The sequence below is a fragment of the Coregonus lavaretus genome, assembly GCF_964263955.1.
Source record: "Coregonus lavaretus genome assembly, chromosome: 2".
Lineage (NCBI taxonomy): Eukaryota > Metazoa > Chordata > Actinopteri > Salmoniformes > Salmonidae > Coregonus > Coregonus lavaretus.
In genome coordinates, this window is record NC_139989.1 from 35,727,622 (window position 1) to 35,748,211 (window position 20,590).

Consider the following 20,590-nt stretch of genomic DNA (forward strand, 5'->3'; position numbering starts at 1 on the left):
CACACTCACTATGTAACGATCAGCATCCTGTACAAGCATACGGTATGGAGTTAATAGGTCAATAATGGTTCAATGTCATACAAGACAAACACACAAAAGTTATTTTTTGGAATGTTTCCTTTTGCTTAAAGGTCCAATGCAGCAATTTTATCTCAATATGAAATTATTTCTGGGTAACAATTAAGTACCTTACTGTGATTGTTTTCAATTAAGATCGTCAAAAATAAACAAAAATACTTTCTTAGCAAAGAGCAATTTCTCAAGCAACATGTTTCTAGGACTGCCTGGGAGTGGTCTGAGAGGGGAGAGGTAAACTGAAAACTAGCTGTTAGGAATTCTCTTATTGGTCTATTAACTAATTAGGGCAGGCCAAAACTCCATCCCACCAAAACAGGCAGAAATTCCCAAACAGCTCTTACACTAAAACGGCATTATCATCATTTTCACAATTTTACAGTATTATTCCAACCTCATAGTGTGGAAATATAATTTAACACAAGAAAATCATGTTTTGACTGCACTGGGCCTTTAAGTCCCTTTTAAGTTCTCTGTTCAATGCCACAGGATCAGAAAACGTGTCAGTTTATTCCAGATGGTACACAGGAATTAGCCACTACCTGATGACATAGTATTCCTTCTCTGAATCAAACTCACTGAAAGAGTGACACCTCCTGGTTTAGAGCAGTACTGCCACATAAGATATATAATGTAACATTGGGCCCATGAAAACTCTGTCAAATACATCTGTTTTCACTGTTAAAATAATACAAATTTGACATTAAAACACAGTTAAAATGATACAAGATTAAATTAATAATAGGGCCATTTTTAAGATGACAAAATCAATACATAGTGGGGGCAAATGAGTCTGACCTGTTTGTGCTACTAGAGGACAGAGAAGTAAGTGACGACAGGAAGTTCCAAATGCCTAGTCTTGGATAAGACACGCACGACTGAAAACTTAAAGCCCTGAAACAGGAGACTGTTGACAAACACGAGCAGCACAGAGGGAGCTAGGCAGCTGACTGGTATCATTGGAGATTCAAGCGAGAGCATCGCGTCGACAGACAAAAACCTTTTACTGCACCTCAGATGTCCACAGTGGCCTCCTCCTCCTCCTGTCTCCTTCAGCTGCACTGACCTGAGATACACTGGACAGGTGACAGGAGGTCCTCTGGTAGGAATCAGATCAGACACACTGCTTTGCTTTTACCTTCCCTGTGTTGTTCAGATCAGATGAAATGAAGGAAGGAGACAAGGAGACAGGAAGCCACTTGAGACTATTCAGGCATGCTGGAGCATTTTCCCCCCCTGCCTCCGTCGATCTCTTTCATAAAGCTGCTATGTAACATCAACATTATCCCATGGCTCTAGTTACCCCAACATCACACAATGATTGACATCCAGTCCCCAAATCTGAAGGGATACACCGTCTGGGGGCTAGATTTAACCCCCTTTGCTAAATTAGCAGTAATTCCAGACGCAAATGTGAGACCGTGAGTAAGACCTTGGTGGGGCAGGAAATCCCGGATTGTGAAATTCATATAGAGTGAAGCACAAAGTCAAATAATACTGACACTGAGTTATCAGAACCCAAGGTGAGACATACGCAAGTAAAACCACGAGTAACAGATTGAACTGTTAAGCTTGCACATATTCACACCCTGTTTGCCATTTTGCTAATAGAAAAGGAAAATGCGCCACTTTGCGTGGCCTATATCCACTTGGAATTAGACCATCTTCTGTATACCCAGTGTTCTCAATGCTTACGGCGATTCCAATCAACCCCCTCCCACTCCCAACCCAGCCACATTGCTTAAGCTTTTTAAGCAATTTTAAATATATGTAAAGAATATATACAAAACAAGCATATCATCACTGTACAAATGAACTTGAACCCCACCTGAGTCTTTCCATCACACAAGGGGAGCAGTCGAGCAAAAAGGGGAAGCGGACATTTTCTTTTGTTCAGTTAGTAGAAATCAAGAGAGATCATGCCATACAGCAGAAGCACTGTCTGTCACCAGTAGGCTAAACAAGTATTTGAGGAGTCTCTGTCATCATATCAGTTTCTTCTGTCCAGTTCTGTTTCCCATATCCAGTTGATTACTGAACCAGTAAGTCTAGTTTAGAAGCGTTAAGTCAGTAGGGGCTGTATTTCCTGGTTAGTTATTTTACCAGTGATAAGACAGAAAGAAGCGCATAGAAGACAAGCAACCTTCTTCACAGATTGATCAGTTGGGTAGTAAACTAGTTGAATGTGGTTCGATGCAACAAGTACCCAAGGTATTGAATAAGGAGCATATTGGGATTGTTGACGCGGCTTGAAGCAAATGACAGACATCAGTTGAAAAGACACATTTTTTTCTTCTATTTGCAGGTGTCTTTTGAACCCCACCGCCCCCCCCCCCCTTCAAACTGCTGCCCCTAAAGTCTTTCTTTCTCCATTATTTTTTTATAACTTTTGTCGTTCTTACAATCCGTCAGGGAAAACGTGGATTGGAAAAAGGATGGCCCCAGTGTGAAGGCATTGTTCCTCCTTTCCCTCTCTCTGCCAGAGGTTTAGGAGGGATCAGATGTCTTCAGAGCATCCACCTTGGTCTCCAGGTCTGTGATCTGAGGAGAGGACAGAGAGAGGGGGCTTATATTACACACAAAATGTCAAGGCAGAATGATCATAACTCAGTAGCATCCTCTTGCTATGCGTCTTGATTAACCACAGCAAAATGTCTTACATCATTATTGAGAATGTCCTAAAATATTTCCTCATACAGTAGAACCTAAATATACAACACCTTATCCTGGAGGTTGTCTGCCTCTTCCTTATGAGTGGCCTCTGTCTCCTCTTGGGCTCTGCGCTGAGCCGTCTCCTTCTTCAGATACTCAATCTCCCTGAGACACACAGCGTGGTTAGGCTGAATCCTGCCCATCCATCCTCCTACAAATCCCAGAATCCCCCATTCCTCTACATTCCACAAACCCCAGAATCCCGATTCATCTTCCTCCTACAAACCCCATAATACTCCATTCCTCTTCCTCCTACAAACCCCAGAATCCTCCATTCCTCTTCCTCCTACAATCCCCAGAACCTCGCATTCCTCTCTTCCTCCAACTCCTGAATCCTCCATTCCTCTCTTCCTTCTACAAACCCCAGAAACCCCCATTCCTTTCGTCCTCCGTGCTGAGCAATTAGTGCTTTTTTGAGGTCGGTTCGGTTTCAGTTCGATTATACAAAACATTATCACGGTATTCGATAAAAAAAAAAAAACACAAAAAAACAGAAATAGTGAACATTCAATTGCCAAAACATTGAAAACATTCCATTGTCTCTGTCAGGTCCACATTGGGTAGACATCAATAGAAAAATTGGAAATTACTATGAAATAATACAATATTTCAGTTGTGTATATTACTTAGTTTTTATTTGATGACTTTATTATTTTTCAGTCAGTCATCATCTCATCTCTGCTCAGGCAGTAGCAGCCAGCCAGCCAGACAACCATCCAACGTTATCTCTGTGCTCCCCATACTGTACTGTCTGACAAACCTAGTAGCTGTAGCTGCCTAGTAGCTGGCTAAGTATGCTGCAGAGCTGTCGGACAAAAACATTTTACTAGTTCCCTTTCAGTCAGTCAACTTCGGTACAATATACTATGGGGAGTCGCACTCTCGTGACTTCAGTTGAAGGATCTACAATCCCGCTTGACAAGGACAATGAAATCCGTGCCTCGCTGGAAGCCCTGCCTTCCATAGGTGATAAGCGTGAGGGAAATGAGGTACAACATACTATGGGGAGTTGTAGATCTTTCGGTTGAAGGATCTACATTCATGCCTGACGAGGCCAATGAACTTGTGGGCCATCGTCGTCTCTGGCGTTTTCTTATCCATCTTACTCATTGCACCAGCAAATTGAAGAATAACTAATTGTTTGTGATTAGAAAACTTATGAGAACAAACACAACCTTCAGTACACAATGTCCAGAGGATGAGCATGCTCTACCACTATGGGACAGTTTAGTTGGTGCAACGTAACAGTCTCGTTTTCCAATTGTTTGTTTTAGTAGCGTGAATCATTCCAATTCATACCGAGCTGAATAATTGAAGGAATGAATCCGAGCCTCACGCTTATCACCTGTGGAAGGCGGTGCTTCCAGCGAGACACGGATTTCATTGGCCTCATCAGGAATGACTCCCCATAGTATGTTGTACCTAATTTTCCCTCCTTCAGGGAATAGCAGTTATAGTCATAATGCTACGTTCGTCCAAAGTAGGCAAGTCATACTTTCAAGACTGCTTATTACCAAATACTACAACTATCAAATCAGGTAGCGCTACCTCACGAACTGTCTCTATCCATCTTGTCGTTGTGTTGCGTACATTCCTCTCTCGTGTGGTCTGTGTGTATCCGTCTCTGTCCGAGCCGGAAAGAACATGCGCAATTGATTACAGTCATGGTAGTTAATTACCACGTTTCTGCAGTGAACTAATTTGCTTAATGAAAACTACAACTCCCTTCAGCCCAGCATCTCACATAGTTCTTAACTTAATTTCTCTCATGAATTATTTGATTTCTCTCTAGAGAAACGGCACGTTGAGCTAAAAAAAGAAAAAAAAAAAAGAAAAGGAATTTAAGTAATTGAACCGACGTAGGTTGTTTAATAACAAAAACCCCGCAATTTCGGTTAATCGCTCAACACTACCTCCTACAAACCCCAGAATCCTTTATTCTTCTCTTCCTCCTACAAATCCCAGAACCCCCATTCCTCTCCCTCCTACAAATCCCAGAATCCCCCTTATTAATCAGCCTTACTTCTGCTGGTATTCCTTGATGAGGCGCTTGGCCTTGCTGTACTTGCGCTCCAGGGTCTGGTACTGGGCCTGCGTCTCCTTCAGATGTTCGTCCACCGCCTGACACAGACTCTGGGCCTCCATCCAGTAGCCCTCCAGCTTCTCCATGCGTTCCTTGTTCTCCCGAACGCTCTGTTCCAGCTGGGCACGCTCCATGCGCCAGCGCAGCTTGTCCTGCTCTGCATGCGCCAGCTAGATAAGGGGAGAAAGTGTCAAGTTTACTCCTGTATACTTCTAGTTTACTCCTGTATACTTCTAGTTTACTCCTGTATACTTCTAGTTTACTCCTGGACTGTGTGCTTTAGTCCAGGGTTAAGGTGGGTCTGTGAAACCAGTCCTATGTTTGTTGGTTAATTGATTTTGGAGCAGGTGTACCTTTCTCTTCAGCTGTTGAATCTCAGCCTGGGTGACGGCATGCTTTATCTGAAGCTATAGAGGGAGAGAGAGAGAGAGAGAGAGAGAGAGAGAGGTAAAAAAGTGGACACCATGGCTCATCTCATACGCTCGCTCAACAAGAAGTTGAATTGAATATAACTTTTTATCCATTTAGAGATAAACATTTGCCTTTGGCATCAAGCCTCCCTGCTCACCTCTTTGAACTTGTGGGCCAGTTTCTCAGGGTCCATCTCCATGGGGGAGAGCATGTCCTCATTCTCCGCCAGGTCAAACACCTCTATGGCGTTGGGGAACATGGGGCTCATCTCCTCCTCCTCGTCCGTGGCATACTCACCTGTCTGGAGGACATTCAGAAGATTCAGAGTATATTCACAATACATTCAGAGAGTGTATATAGACAACTTCCTGTCATGTTCCTGTCTTGTTGTGAACCAACAATGTCACACAGTAACCATACCTGCCTATGTAACTACCATGTGAAGTAAATACATGGTTTCACCAAAGGGGAACCAACGTTTTTTGGGGGTCCTCGCAGGATAGGCCTACATTTCTATTTCTCAATGTTTTCCCTCTACCCTAAAATGACCACTAGATGGTGAAGTTGAGCTTAGTGGAAAAAGCCATTGTGGAAAAAGCCATTGAGGAGTAGAATGCTAGTGGGCCAGAATTGACACCCTAGAATTGGGCAACCACCATTTTGTGTTTACCAGGGAAGCCTGTCAAAAGGCAAAGCTTGTCAGGGGACTCCGTGGCTGCATTGATGTGAATCTTTGTTGACAAATAGTCTACATACAAATGTGTCTATAATCAATTGTTCTGTTGATTGGTGAAATAAATCCCACTATACTGTACTGTCTATATGGACCTGGTGAGGTCAATAACAAAAGAAACACACAAACCTCTGTTCAATAAAAGGAAATTCCCCCTTCCTTCACACACAACACACTCACTCCTAACACCTCCCATCTCATACACACACAACACACAACACACAGACAGACACACAGCCATTCCAAATCTTCCTTTAACAACCGCCACCTGGGACAAGGCCCAACAAATCTCCCCGAACACACACACACACGCACGCACGCACGCACGCACGCACGCACACACACACACACACACACACACACACACACACACACACACACACACACCCCCCCCACCCACCATCAACCCTGGTCTGTCTGCCCGTCTGAACCCTCCCAGTTGGACCAAGCATCAAAGCCCTGAACGCGCCTGTCACAACAACTCTGTCTGATGTGTCAACTCTTCAAACGTGCTGAAAATGTTGAACAACACGGTTTGAATGTTGCATAGCCAACCAGAGTTGGGGAGAAACGTACAAAGCACAGAGACTGAGGGATGAGCCAGAGTCACATAGGACAATGCCATCAAACGATGCCTACCCATAAAAACAAGGCCAAATAACAATAACTATTAATTTTTTAATGTATTACAAAGTAACTGGTAATGCATCTTTAGCAGGAAATGTAATTGATGCAGGCTCAGATCTGTTGGGAGGGGGGCGTGTTCTGATGGGGAGACACAGTGTGATGGAATACCAGACCTGGGTCATGGCATCTGGCCCGCACTTGTCTGTCTTTCACACCCAAGCCCAGACATCTATTGAACGTGATTGAATTTAACAAGGAGACGGATTCAATTATTCAAGCATTTCCTCTCCATGGAAGAGACTGAGAAAATTGCTGGACAGGGTTTAATTCCACAACGCTTTCCCGTACCGTCTCTGTCCTTATTCAGCCCCTTTCAATGATCTGAGATGACTGGGCATCTGGTGCACCTAGGTTCCGTCATATTGCTTACACCTATCCAGTCCTGTTAGATCAGTGAAGGGGAGGTGAACAGGGAGTGTTCTTTCTAGAATTATATAGTTGTATTATTCCATTGTGAAGGGAGCCTGATGAAACATCTGTTAGCGGTGGGGAGGAAGTGTCAAACGCTTCATTAGCGCCATCTTGTTTTGTCACATTATTGACTGATGGAATGAGTGAAGATGTTTTGGATGGGCTGATCTAATATTTTTCATGGTGTGTGTGCGTGTGTGTGCGTTTGACCAGGGCCCTATGGTATCTGGCCAGAAGTAGTGCACTATAAAGGGAACTGGGTGCCATTTGGGACGCAGCCATAGTGAGCCCCTCACCTCCTCGTCCTCCTCCATGTACTGGCTGTAGCGCTGCTCCATCATCTCTTTCTGCCAGCGCTCCTGCTCCAGGGTCTGCTGGATCAGCTGGGCCACCTCGCTCTGCTCACCTGGCTTCTCTCGGCCAATCATGAACCTGCATGGGCAACAACAACCAATGGGGTGAGTGGAAAGGCATGTCTGTCAAGGAGTAGCCAATGGGAAACCTAGGGTAGGATTTAGTGGGTAGTAAGGTAAACCTAGGGTAGGATAGTTTAGGTCTAGTGGTTGCAACTTCAGAAGATACATCGTAAATAGATAACTCATCAGTTAGATTTGCCAAGAAAATAGCCCCCACAGTTTACAATCAAGTGCAAGCCAGGGCAGCAAATCCTTGACGGGAAAATTAAAATGACAGCTTGCGCCTGGAAAGAACATGACACTCACTGTACATGGATGGATGAGTTGACATCACTAATGAAAATCAAGGAAATTTGTAACGAGTAGAAAATGCGATAAGATTGCTCTGAGGGAGACAGACAATTCAGGGAATAAGTGTGGCACGCCATCAGGATAGAAGGTTATGGCTGTGTCTGAAATAGCACCCTATTCCCTATATAGTGCACAACTTTTTCCCAGAGCGCTATATAGGGAATAGAGTGTCATTTCAGACACAGTCTTTTTCTATGTATCACAGAGAATAACAATAAAATAAACAAATGTCAGTCCTGGGGACCAGAAGGCATGAGAGGACATGCATGTTGTTCAGGGATGTAGCTCAGTTGGTAGAGCATGGTGTTTGCAACGCCAGGGTTGTGGGTTCGATTCCCACGGGGGGCCAGTATGAAAAATAAATGTATGCACTAACTGTAAGTCGCTCTGGATAAGAGCGTCTGCTAAATGACTAAAATGTAAAATGTAAATGTAATGTTGTTTTTTTAGAATGTGTGACTGAAGCATCTACGGAGCCATTTCAGCCGTAGCAGAATTGTCTGACAGAGTTATCCTGTTGCAGATGGGACCCTTAAGACCGCGACACCAGTTCTGGCTGTCACATGTTGTCCAATGGAATGATCGAGCGGAAACACCTCAACTGGACGGTTGCCTGGAGATAATTTTTCACACCCAAGCATGTGTGCAAAGCAGCCAGATGCACATTGACACGTAAGACAAAGAAAAACATGTTGCTGTAGCCAATACCACGTTTGACTAAAAACGATTCTCTCAACAGAATATCATATTCCTTGATGATAGTGCACTAGACAATATGATGAAAACAATCATTTCTAAATATATTATAACGTCATATATTTTTGTACACCTATTATGGTTTACAGCAGAAAAAATGGCATTGATCACTACCTCTACATCATAAAAATCCCCATAGTGAGATTTGAACTAACAACCCTCTGGTCGCCAATCTGTATCCCTGCCTGAGACTAGACTACCACACATGCTCAATGAGACCCCAGAGAGCGGTAGCTACATAATTCAACACGACCGCCGGCACCACTGTGGCATTCAGTGTGAGCGGGGGTTCCGTGATGATGTTGTGAGTGTGTGAGGGTTAAGAACCCACTAGAGTGCCCCTTTGTTGCCTGAGGAGAAATAACTCAGTGCCGGTCAAAAGGGCAGAAGAAATGGTGACTAGGAATCTAACCACTATGTGGAAAAGCCAAGCTGTGCACGGAAAAAGATGTCAAGCAAATATGACACCTAACCTCTCCAGCATTTTCAAAACAAACCATGCCATCTATTTTCTGTGACTATGCTGAAGCATATTCGCCAAAGAGACGGCGCTTCTAATTTTGGACCAATCAAAATATCACCACCTGTCAGTGCACCCAGTCTGCAGCCTGTGAGGGTGATCGACGGATGTGCTAATCAGTGAATATTCACAAGCTCAGAGACACGCTCCATCCAGCCTTCAGGACATGAGGCAAAGTGGAAAACAACCAGGCCTTGTCTGGAACTGTCTGTACGTGTGAATCTGCAAGTATCCCCCTGCCACCGTCTGTACAAACCCATCCGACCTTGGATGAGGTCAAACACCAGCATTCTCCACAGACATTTCTTGGATTTTGATTAAACGGGGGGGGGGGGGGGGGGGACTTAACAATAGGTGGCAAATTCACTTTGAACAAAGGTGCTTCCACAAGGGGAGACAAGAGTCCGAGATCTCCTTTGGTTACAGTCCGTAGTGTTAGACAGCAACCTGAGCTTGGTCCGAAAATCAGGCTGGACCAGGCTATTTTATAAATAGCGTCGCCGCTCCTTCACGGACACCGGGCTCTCCGCTATCTCACTGGGATCCAGGCTCATGTATTAATCAGCCTCTCCAATCTCTGGGTGGCTGTGATGTGAAAACAGGGAGATGTCTCTGCTCGCAGGCAGTTAATAATGCAGGGGAGAGGGATGAGAGCGGAGGGATGAGGGGATGAAGGGATTAGAGGTGGTGAATGGGGAGAGAGGGATTCCAATTGTGATCCGGTCTGAAGAGAGGTAGAGTTAAGGTACTTGTGTTTGGTTCCCTATCACCAGTCTTCGTACAGTTCTGTATGTAGACCCCCTTCCCTCCAATCCCATGCTTAGTTTCTCATAACAGATTTTGTCAGGGTACTGTTGAACCATATTTGACCAGAGTGCAGTGAATACACAATAGATATTGTACCAATAGCTTGATGTTGAAACTAAGTGTTTATTGACAGCTATTGAGTAAGGGTTCTTACTTGACAGTGCCGGTGGTGTTCCTGAGGACGGAGGCAGCAAAGGCCTGGGTCACGCCCACCAGACTGGTCCCGTCCACCTCCACGATCAGGTCATTCACCTGGATCCTGCAGGGGAGGGAGGAAGAGAGTGATAGTGAACGAGGGGAAAGAGGACAAGGAGCAAGGGAAAAAACACCATTTTGGGATACACTGCTGAAACACAGTTTGTTCAGAACCTTTCATCTCGGTGTGCAGCTCCTCCATCAGTGACCGTCTTGACGAAGATGCCCAGTTTCTCCAGACCCATGTCTGCCCCGGCACCCATGCCGATGATGCTGATCCCCAGACCGTCCCCATCTGTGGAGAGGAGGGGATAGGAGATAGGATATGGGGAAATTGTATTTGATAAAATACAACAATAACCTCATAAATATGAGCATGGCTTACAACGAAAAACTTCCAAAAGGACTAATTTAAGGTAAAAAGGAGTTGGAGCACTCAACAAAAAAAGGCAGAGATGTATTTTTGTCACTTTAACCCATTGTACAGTATCCATTGTTGTGTCTCAATGGGCCACTAGGCTGCAATGGTCAGGTCACTCTGAGGAAGACGTCAGCTTGCCATCGAAACGTCAGTCACCTGTTCGCATCCTGTACAATTAATTAACGTGACAAAAATAAATCAAATCGCTGTCTTTTTTTGTTGAGTCCTCCAACTCCTTTTTACCTCGAATTAGTCCTTTTGGAAGTTTTTCTTGTTAAGCCATTCTCATGATTCTTGTCATGGTTGTTGAGCACCCCTCCTTTCCTTTGTTTGCTGAAGCGAAGGCCCACCTGAACTCGTTTTTCAACCACTCCACACATTTTTGTTTACAAACTATAGTTTTGGCAAGTCGGTTAGGACATCTACTTTGTGCATGACACAAGTAATTTTTCCAACAATTGTTTACAGACAGATTATTTCACTTATAATTCACTGTATCACAATTTCACAATATACTAAATTGACTGTGCCTTTAAACAGCTTGGAAAATTCCAGAAAATGATGTCATGGCTTTAGAAGCTTCTGATAGGCTAATTGACATAATTTGAGTCAGGTGTACCACCTGTGGATGTATTTCAAGGCCTACCTTCAAACTCAGTGCCTCTTTGCTTGACATTATGGGAAAATCAAAAGAAATCAGCCAAGACCTCAGAAAAAAATTGTAGACCTACACAAGTCTGGTTCATCCTTGGGAGCAATTTACAAATGCCTGAAGGTACCACGTTCATCTGTACAAACAATAGTACGCAAGTATAAACACCATGGGACCACGCAGCCATCATACCGCTCAGGAAGGAGACGCGTTCTGTCTCCTAGAGATGAACGTACTTTGGTGCGAAAAGTGCAAATCAATCCCAGAACAACAGCAAAGGACCTTGTGAAGATGCTGGAGGAAACAGGTACAAAAGTATCTATATCCACAGTAAAACGAGTCCTATATCGACATAACCTGAAAGGCCGCTCAGCAAGGAAGAAGCCACTGCTCCAAAACCGCCATAAAAAAGCCAGACTACGGTTTGCAACTTCACATGGGGACAAAGATCGTACTTGTTGGAGAAATGTCCTCTGGTCTGATGAAACAAAAATAGAACTGTTTGGCCATAATGAGCATCGTTATGTTTGGAGGAAAAAGGGGGTGCTTGCAAGCCGAAGAACACCATCCCAACCGTGAAGCACGGGGGTGGCAGCATAATTGCTGTGGGGGTGCTTTGCTGCAGGAGGGACTGGTGCACATCACAAAATAGATGGCATCATGAGGAAGGAAAATTATGTGGATATATCTCAAGACATCAGTCAGGAAGTTAAAGCTTGGTCGCAAATGGTTCTTCCAAATGGACAATGACCCCAAGCATACTTCCAAAGTTGTGGCAAAATGAAATTTCACCCAACTTATTGTGGGAAGCTTGTGGAAGGCTACCCGAAACCAAGTTTAACAATTTAAAGGCAATGCTACCAAATACTAATTGAGTGTATGTAAACTTCTGACCCACTGGGAATGTGATGAAAGAAATAAAAGCTGAAATAAATCATTCTCTCTACTATTATTCAGACATTTCACATTCTTAAAATAAAGTGGTGATCCTAACTGATCTAAGACAGGACATTTTTACTAGGCTTAAATGTCAGGAATTGTGAAAAACTGAGTTTAAATGTATTTGGCTAAGGTGTATGTAAACTTCCGACTTCAACTGTATGTTACCTTCCAAATATAAGGAAATAAATGGAATAAAATGGGGAACCTTGGCTTAAAGATACAGTAGCTAGCTAAAGCTACTACGCCACTTTGTATACGCAGGCATTATCCATAATAGAACCCAATTAGCCACTGCTAATCTAGTGTAATATAAATCCAATAAGGAGATAACAGGCGACTCTGGATTCATTTGTGACCAGTAAGCACTTAGTGACCACTAAGGTGTTCACTCATCATGTAAATATATGTGGCTAGCAGATTTGTGAGGAAAAGGGTAAAGGTTACTTAAAGACTTCAACTAGCTAGTTGAAGCAATTTAATTAAAGATTTAATGGGAACTACAGGCTTCACTGAAAATGTTTAGCTACTAGTTGTAACTTTAATAGTTACAGTTAAATGTTTACAGTTAATTCTCTATTTATGTATTGGTTTATGCTATTGAACTCCAAAGCGACAGTCATGTGTGCATACATTTTACGTATGGTTGGCCCCAGCGGGAATCGAACCCACGACCCTTGGTGTTGCAAGCGCCATGCTCTACCGACTGAGCCATGCAGGACTAACAATATACTGTGAGGTTCTGTAATGCTCTAGAAGATTCCACCAGGTTTTTACCTTTCTCCAATTCCACAGGGAAGAGGTCCAGTCTCTCCACCCTCTTCTCCAGCTCGTACTCAGCCGATGCCGCCATGGGGTCAACGTCATCATTACGCCGGTCGTAGTCCTCGTTGGAGTACGTGGTGAACACCTGGCAAGAGAAGACAAAAAAGGTCATAGGTCAGTTCGACACTCACCAACAAACAAGGTTTACACCACCACAGGTTTCCCATAGTGAAGACCTGTCCTCTAGAACAGTAGCTCCCAAACTGTGAGGCGCACCCCGAGGGGAACTCAGTCCGGCTTTAAACTTACTCTTGAAAGTTGTTATAGTAGAACGCACAAGGTGCAATTTTGGGTAGTGCATCATCAGTTAGTCATTGCATACCTTAGAGAACTATTTATAACTTGTCAGAAATGTCCAGATCAACTAGCCCATGTCTGCTAATGTTTTTTTTAGCCCATAGATATTGTTGTAATTTTTTGGTCACTCAAATATCACATGAATACACATTCGACATGGCAAAATGTATAGAATTGCAAGAAAATTACCTTTAAAACTGCAACATTTCCTTTGCATCCCATGACAAAACGTGTAGAATTGCAGAAAATAAGCTTAAACCTGCAAAATTCTCTCCACCAACAAGAGGGGTGTGGACAGCTTGTGTCATGAACAGTGCTTGTGCCCATAGAAATATGGGCACAGGGTAGGCGCAGGATGTTCCCCGCCCAGTGAAAAAGTTTGGGAACCCCTGCTCTAGAAAATGATCTAAGGTCAGTTTAGCATTGTCACCACTAATGGTTAAGGATAAGACTACGGGAAGAGTAAGCTGATCCTAGATCTGTGCCTACAGGCGTACAGACCTCTACCCGGAGTTAAAAGGAGAGCTAGGCAGGCAAGGCGCTAACAGGGCGGTAGGAGACGTCTCCAATAACCAGACAGACAGACAGGGGTGGTGTTATATACTGCCACTGATACAAACACACAAGCTCATGGCTTCTCGACTGAGCTTTTGGATTATCAACCGACCTATAAAGTCTATCTAGTTTAATGTGTGTGAGTGCGAGGGAGAGGAGAGCGAGAGCATGTGAGTGTGTGTATTTAAGGCCTCTTTCCTCCCTCTGCAGCCAGCCAAATTCACTCTGGCAGCGAGGACATACTTATGGGTGGTGTTGGTGTTGGAGTGCCCTGCTACACTGGCAGCTTGTGGGTGTAGAGAGCAGTGGAGAGGGTGCTCCAGTGAGCGGCTAGGCTAGATGGGGTGTACTACTCAGGTTATTTTTTTTAGTGCTACTTAGGTGATTTATATTTAACAGGGGGATGTATTTTTCATAACCTCCCATCCTGCATTAGTGCATTAGAGAGGTGTCTGGGCAGGTCTGGAGAGTTAGGGGCATTTTTGGGGATGTGTTCCGTTTTCAGAGGGATGAGGTTTAATATTTGAAATGGGGTCATGCACATGCACACACACACACACACACACACACACACACACACACACACACACACACACACACACACACACACACACACACACACACACACACACACACACACACACACACAGGTCATGGAGTTTCACATGTATTATTCATATCATAAATTGGGAGGAATCCTTTATCCAGTTATTTGATCTGATCCAGGGTTGCCATGCCAACATTATTAATATGCATTTGTTATTTCCATAGTAAAAAAAAAAAACACCAACGAATTAGATTACCAACAACAACAACAGCTCTAACAGAGTTATCCACAAGCGTGCCAAGAGGGTTAAGTATAAATAAGGTGGATATCCTCTTGCTGAGGTTAAAGGATAAAACACAACCCTCAACCTTTAGGATTTTGTACTGCTAGAATTCTAAGCCATAATGGCCTAGTCCAGGTCTATGTTATCTAGGCCCAGTGAGCAAAATGTGTTGAAATACATATTTTCAACGTCTTGTACTCATAGGAGGGGAGTAAAGAAGGTAGATGTGAGAAATAATTAAAAGTAGGCAACAAGGGAACTGAGTTCATCAGCTGGTCAGGGGAGAATTTAATGAGCCGTGTGTTATTTTACGGGAAATGGAGGTTTACTGTGTGAGAGGCAGAAGGAGAAGAGGCAAAAATAAGATGTGATAAACAAGGATTTGGTATTCAGCATTGTTTCAAGTCCTCAAATCTCCTCTTCAAGTGTCTGTCGTCCATAAGCTCTTACTAAAAGAAGCCGAGACCTGACACTTCAATTTTCTAGTTTATTTGTCACATGCACAAGTACAGTGAAATGCTGAAATGCTTAACTTAATAACTTGCAAGCCCTACCCAATAAAGCAGGATTCAATATCAAAATAGTTCAAAAAAAAAAAAAAAAAAAAGATGACACACACCTAAATAAAGTGTAGGAGTGTGATGAGTCTTCTTGTCAAGTGAAAGACTTCACCTTAACAGCCGCTCTATCAGGGCTGCTAGAAGGTGTGCCACTTCCCTCTGCTCCAAAAAGGCAGAAGCTTCATATTTACTACTGAGAAAGCCAGATCACTACCCCTAGTAAATACCAATACTTGTTAGCTTTCTTTTAAACCAGAGACAGAGTACTTATCACAAAGCCACACTGAACCAAGACCAACCGTAATCAACATGATTTTAACTGATGAGGGCCTCATTTACATATCATTTGCATAACTCCTCCCAAATGGAATATAAGCCTACAAACTATGCCTCTGATTTTACAGATCATTTCAGCTGGTGAAAACCCAGCAACGCCATCCAGATGTTTAAAATACAGAAACATTTAGTCCTGAGACAGGTCTGGATAAGTTACTTTACACTACACCATAACTAGCATAAGGAAAGGAAAAGCCATTTCAAAGCACATAAACCAGAGGTGTGTTATCGCATAATATCATATGATTGGCCCTATGTAGCAGCCAGCAAAGAGGATTATTTTCTCCAGCTATTAGATCTCTGCATGTCTGGCAGACATATCAGTGTGGATGTCGGATCATCACCTCAAGCTGAACCTCGGCAAGACGGAGCTGCTCTTCCTCCCGGGGAAGGACTGCCCGCTCCATGATCTCGCCATCACGGTTGACAACTCCATTGTGTCCTCCTCCCAGACTGCAAAGAACCTTGGCGTGACCCTGGACAACACTCGTTCTCCGCTAACATGAAAGCGGTGACCCGCTTTCATGCTCTACAACATTCGCAGAGTACGACCCTACCTTACAGAGAAAGCTGCACAGGTCCTAATCCAGGCACTTGTCATCTCCCGTCTGGATTACTGCAACTCGCTGTTGGCTGGGCTCCCTGCCTCTGCCATTAAACCCCTACAACTTATCCAGAACGCTGTAGCCCGTCTGGTGTTCAACCTTCCCAAGTTCTCTCATGTCACCCCGCTCCTCCGCACACTCCACTGGCTTCCAGTTGAGGCTCGCATCTACTACAAAACCATGGTGCTTGCCTACGGAGCTGTGAGGGGAACGGCACCTCCTTACCTTCAGGCTCTGATCAGACCCTACACCCAAACGAGGGCACTACGTTCATCCACCTCTGGCCTGCTAGCCCCCCTACCTCTACGGAAGCACAGTTCCTGCTCAGCCCAGTCAAAGCTATTCGCTGCTCTGGCACCCCAATGGTGGAACAAGCTCCCCCACGAAGTCAGGACAACGGAGTCACTGACCACCTTCCGGAGACACTTGAAACCCTACCTCTTTCAGGAATACCTGGAATAGTATAACAGTAATCCTTCTACCCCCCACTCCCCCACAAAAAAAAAGGGGGGGGGGGGGGGTTGTCCCACTGGCTATCCTAAATTGAATGCACCAATTTGTAAGTCGCTCTGGATAAGAGCGTCTGCTAAATGACTTAAATGTTAAATAACTACAACCAGACAGTCTATGGATGCGTCCCAAATAGCAACATTAAGGCAGCCCTCCGCACCTCTCTGATTCAGAGCGGTTGGGTTAAAATGCAGAAGACACATTTCAGTTGAATGCATTCAGTTCTGCAACTGACTAGGTATCCCCCTTTCTCTTTCAGAAAGTATTCATACCGCTTGACTTATTTCACATTTTGTTGTGTTACAGCCTGAATTCAAAATGGATTCATTTGATATTTTTTCTCACCCATCTACACACAATACCCCATAATGACAAAGTGAAAACATGTATTTAGAAATGTTTGCTAATTTATTTAGAAATGAAATACAGAAATATCTCATTTACATAAGTATTCACACCCGAGTCAATGTTAGAATCACCTTTGGCAGCGATTACAGCTGTGAGTATTTCTGGGTAAGTCTAAGAGATTTGCACACCTGGATTGTAAAATATTTGTACATTATTCTTTTTTAAATTGTTCAAGCTCTGTCAAGTTGGTTGTTGATCATTGCTAGACAGCCATTTTCAAGTCTTGCCATAGATTTAAGCCGATTTAAGTCAAAACTGGAACTAGGCCACCAAAAATTCTATGTCGTCTTGATAAGCAACTCCAGTGTATATTTGGCCTTGTGTTTTAGGTTATTGTCCTGCTGAAAGGTGAATGTCTCCCAGTGTCTGTTTGAAAGCAGACTGAACCAGGTTTTCCTCTAAGATTTCCTGCTTAGCTTTATGCGCTATTCCATTTATTTTTATCCGAAAAAAAGACCTAGTCCTTGCTGATTACAAGCATACCCATGATGCAGCCACCACCATGCTTGAAAATATGAAGAGTGGTACTCAGTGATGTATTGTGTTGGATTTTCCCCAAACATAACGCTTTGTATTGAGGACATAAAGTTAATTTCTTTGCCACATTTTTTGCAGTTTTACTTTAGTGCCTTGTTGCAAACAGGGTGCATGTTTTGGAATATTTGAATTCTGTACAGGCTTCCTTCTTTTCACTCTAACATTTAGGTTAGCATTGCGGAGTAACTACAATGTTGTCGATCAATCCTCCATTTTCTCCTATCACAGCCTTTAAACTAACTGTTTTAAGGTCACCATTGGCCTCATGGTAAAATCACTCAGCGGTTTCCTTCCTCTCCAGCAACTGAGTTAGGAAGGATGCCTGTAGTATATTTGTAGTGAATGGGTGTATCGTTACACCATCCAAAGTATAATTAATAACTTCATCATGCTCAAAAGGATATTCAATGTCTGTTTTTTGTTTTTTTTACCAATCTACCTAGAAGGTGCCCTTCTTTGCAAGGCATTGGAAAACCTCCCTGGTCTTTGTGGTTGAATCTGTGTTTGAAATGCACTGCTCGACTGAGGGACCTTACAGACAATTGCATGTGTGAGGTATAGAGATGAGGCAGTCATTCTAAAATCATGTTTAACACTATTATTGCACACAGAGTCCATGCAACGTATGTGTCATGTTAAGCACATTTTTACTCCTGAACTTACAGTATTTAGGCTTGCCATATCAAAAGGGTTGAATACTTAAAGCGAGATGGAGATAGAATGATATGTTCTGTGAGAGAAAATATAAATAAAACCATAAAAATCCTTAAATATCCAATAGGCCCTTTCTTTCACAACCTTGTTTTTGACCCCTCCCCCCTCCACACACATCCCATAATTCTCTCTCTCTCCGCTTACGAGCGTCAATATTTTATCAAATGCATTGTAATCTCGACTCAATGCTTTTCAAGAATCTCTCGCTTGCGCTCTCTCGCAACAGCTTCCCTACTCTGTGTGAATACCATCACTATGGTCACGTGGTGCCGTCACCATAGCAACCGGCAGCTTGGCAAATGTTAGTTTGACACCAGTTTCTCTCTCTTATCTCTCTCTCCCCAGGCTGCAGTCAGAGGGCAGTTATTTTTTCAGTCTCAGCATCTCTCTGTCTAGACTTCAGGGAATTCATTTTACACATATGCACACACACACACTTTTTAAAACGTGCACGGCACACACATTGAAAAAAACTGTTTTCAGTGTCTCCACTATCATGGCGTATTGCTCAAATAAATTGTGAAAATCTATAATTTTTTGACATTTGAAAACATAATCTACAATAACTTTGACAATATGGTCTAATTAGCGGAAGCTTCCATATCAGGCAAAACAAAAAAGATACTGCCCTCCCTTCACTCGATATGAACAAGCTGACCAGCTCAATGATATCTCTATACTATCTCTCTATCTTCTTATAGAAAGTCAATTATAAATGTGCTGTACTAAAACTATAATGGAAAAAAGCTAAGTAATGGCTTTACTAAGCTGCCCTTCCAGAGCTGTAATGGACCTTTTGATTGTAACATGAGAATGAGGACAGACAGAGAGTGGTCTGTACTGTAGCTCAGTTAATAGAGCATAACGCTTGCAACGTAGTATAGTGGGTTCAATTCCCAGGACCACTCGTAGGTAAAATGTATGCACGCATGACTGTAAGTCGCTTTGGATAGAAGCGTCTGCTAAATGGCATATATTACAGATCAAAAATATAAACGCAACATGTAAAGTGTTGATCCCATGTTTCATGAGTTTAAATAAAAGATCCCAGACATTTTCCATATGCACAAAAAGCTTATTTCTCTCAAATGTTGTGCACAAATGTGTTTACTTCCCTGTTAGTGAGCATATCAAGAAGCTGATTAAACAGCATTATCATTACACAGGTGACAAATAAAGGCCACTAAAATGTGCAGTTCTGTCACACAACACAATGCCACAGATGTCTGAAGTTTTTACGGGGCGTGCAATTGGCATGCTGACTGCAGGAATGTCCACCAGAGCTGTTGCCAAATAATTTAATGTTAATTTCTCTACCATAAGACACCTCCAACTTCATTTTAGAGAATTTGGCAGTACGTCCAACCAGCCTCACAACCGCAGACCACATGTAACCACGCTAGCCCAGGACCTCCATTTCCAGCTTCTTCACCTGCGGGATCATCCGAGACCAGCCACCCGGACAGCTGATGAAACTGAGTAGTATTTCTGTCAGTAATAAAACCCTTTTATGGGGAAAAACTCATTCTGATTGGCTGGGCCTGGCTCCCCAGTGGGTGGGCCTGCCTTCCCAGTGGGTGGGCCTATGCCCTCTGAGGCCCACCCATGGCTGCACCCCTGCCCAGTCATGTGAAATCCATAGATTAGGGCATAATGAATTTATTTAAATTGACTGATTTCCTTATATACAGATGAAGTCGGAAGTTTACATACACTTAGGTCGGAGTCAATAAAACTTGTTTTTCAACCACTCCACAAATTTCTTGTTAACAAACTATAGTTTTGGCAAGTCGGTTAGGACATCTACTTTGTGCATGACACAAGTCATTTTTCCAACAATTGTTTACAGACAGATTATTTCATTTATAATTCACTGTATCACAATTCCAGTTTGTCAGAAGTTTACATACACTAAGTTGACTGTGCCTTTAAACAGCTTGGAAAATCCCAGAAAATGATGTCATGGCTTTAGAAGCTTCAGATAGGCTAATTGACATAATTTAAGTCAATTGGAGGTGTACCACCTGTGGATGTATTTCGGCCTATCTTCAAACTCAGTGCCGCTTTGCTTGACATCATGGGAAAATCAAAAGAAAATCAGTCAAGACCTCAAAAAAATATTTGTAGACCTACACAAGTCTGGTTCATCCTTGGGAGCAATTTCCAAACGCCTGAAGGTTCCACGTTCATCTGTACAAACAATATTACGCAAGTATAAACACCATGGGACCACGCAGCCGTCAT

At 43.2% G+C, this 20,590-nt stretch overlaps 1 protein-coding gene across 1 annotated transcript in view; it reads right to left on the bottom strand.

Annotated features, from left to right (window-relative positions):
- Positions 1 to 2,376: 2,376 nt before the first annotated feature.
- LOC311101260 (neurabin-2-like) overlaps positions 2,377 to 20,590 on the bottom strand; it is a 63,527-nt gene continuing 45,313 nt past the window's right edge. Inside the window, exons 3-11 of the mRNA XM_084142385.1 lie at positions 12,947 to 13,079; positions 10,332 to 10,452; positions 10,117 to 10,221; positions 7,409 to 7,544; positions 5,439 to 5,582; positions 5,224 to 5,277; positions 4,811 to 5,040; positions 2,796 to 2,892; positions 2,377 to 2,616 (exon numbers count right to left, since the gene is read on the bottom strand). Of these exons, the coding sequence (XP_083998511.1) occupies positions 2,563 to 2,616; positions 2,796 to 2,892; positions 4,811 to 5,040; positions 5,224 to 5,277; positions 5,439 to 5,582; positions 7,409 to 7,544; positions 10,117 to 10,221; positions 10,332 to 10,452; positions 12,947 to 13,079 (1,074 nt within the window). The 3' untranslated portion in view covers positions 2,377 to 2,562. The remainder of the gene's footprint in view (positions 2,617 to 2,795; positions 2,893 to 4,810; positions 5,041 to 5,223; positions 5,278 to 5,438; positions 5,583 to 7,408; positions 7,545 to 10,116; positions 10,222 to 10,331; positions 10,453 to 12,946; positions 13,080 to 20,590) is intronic.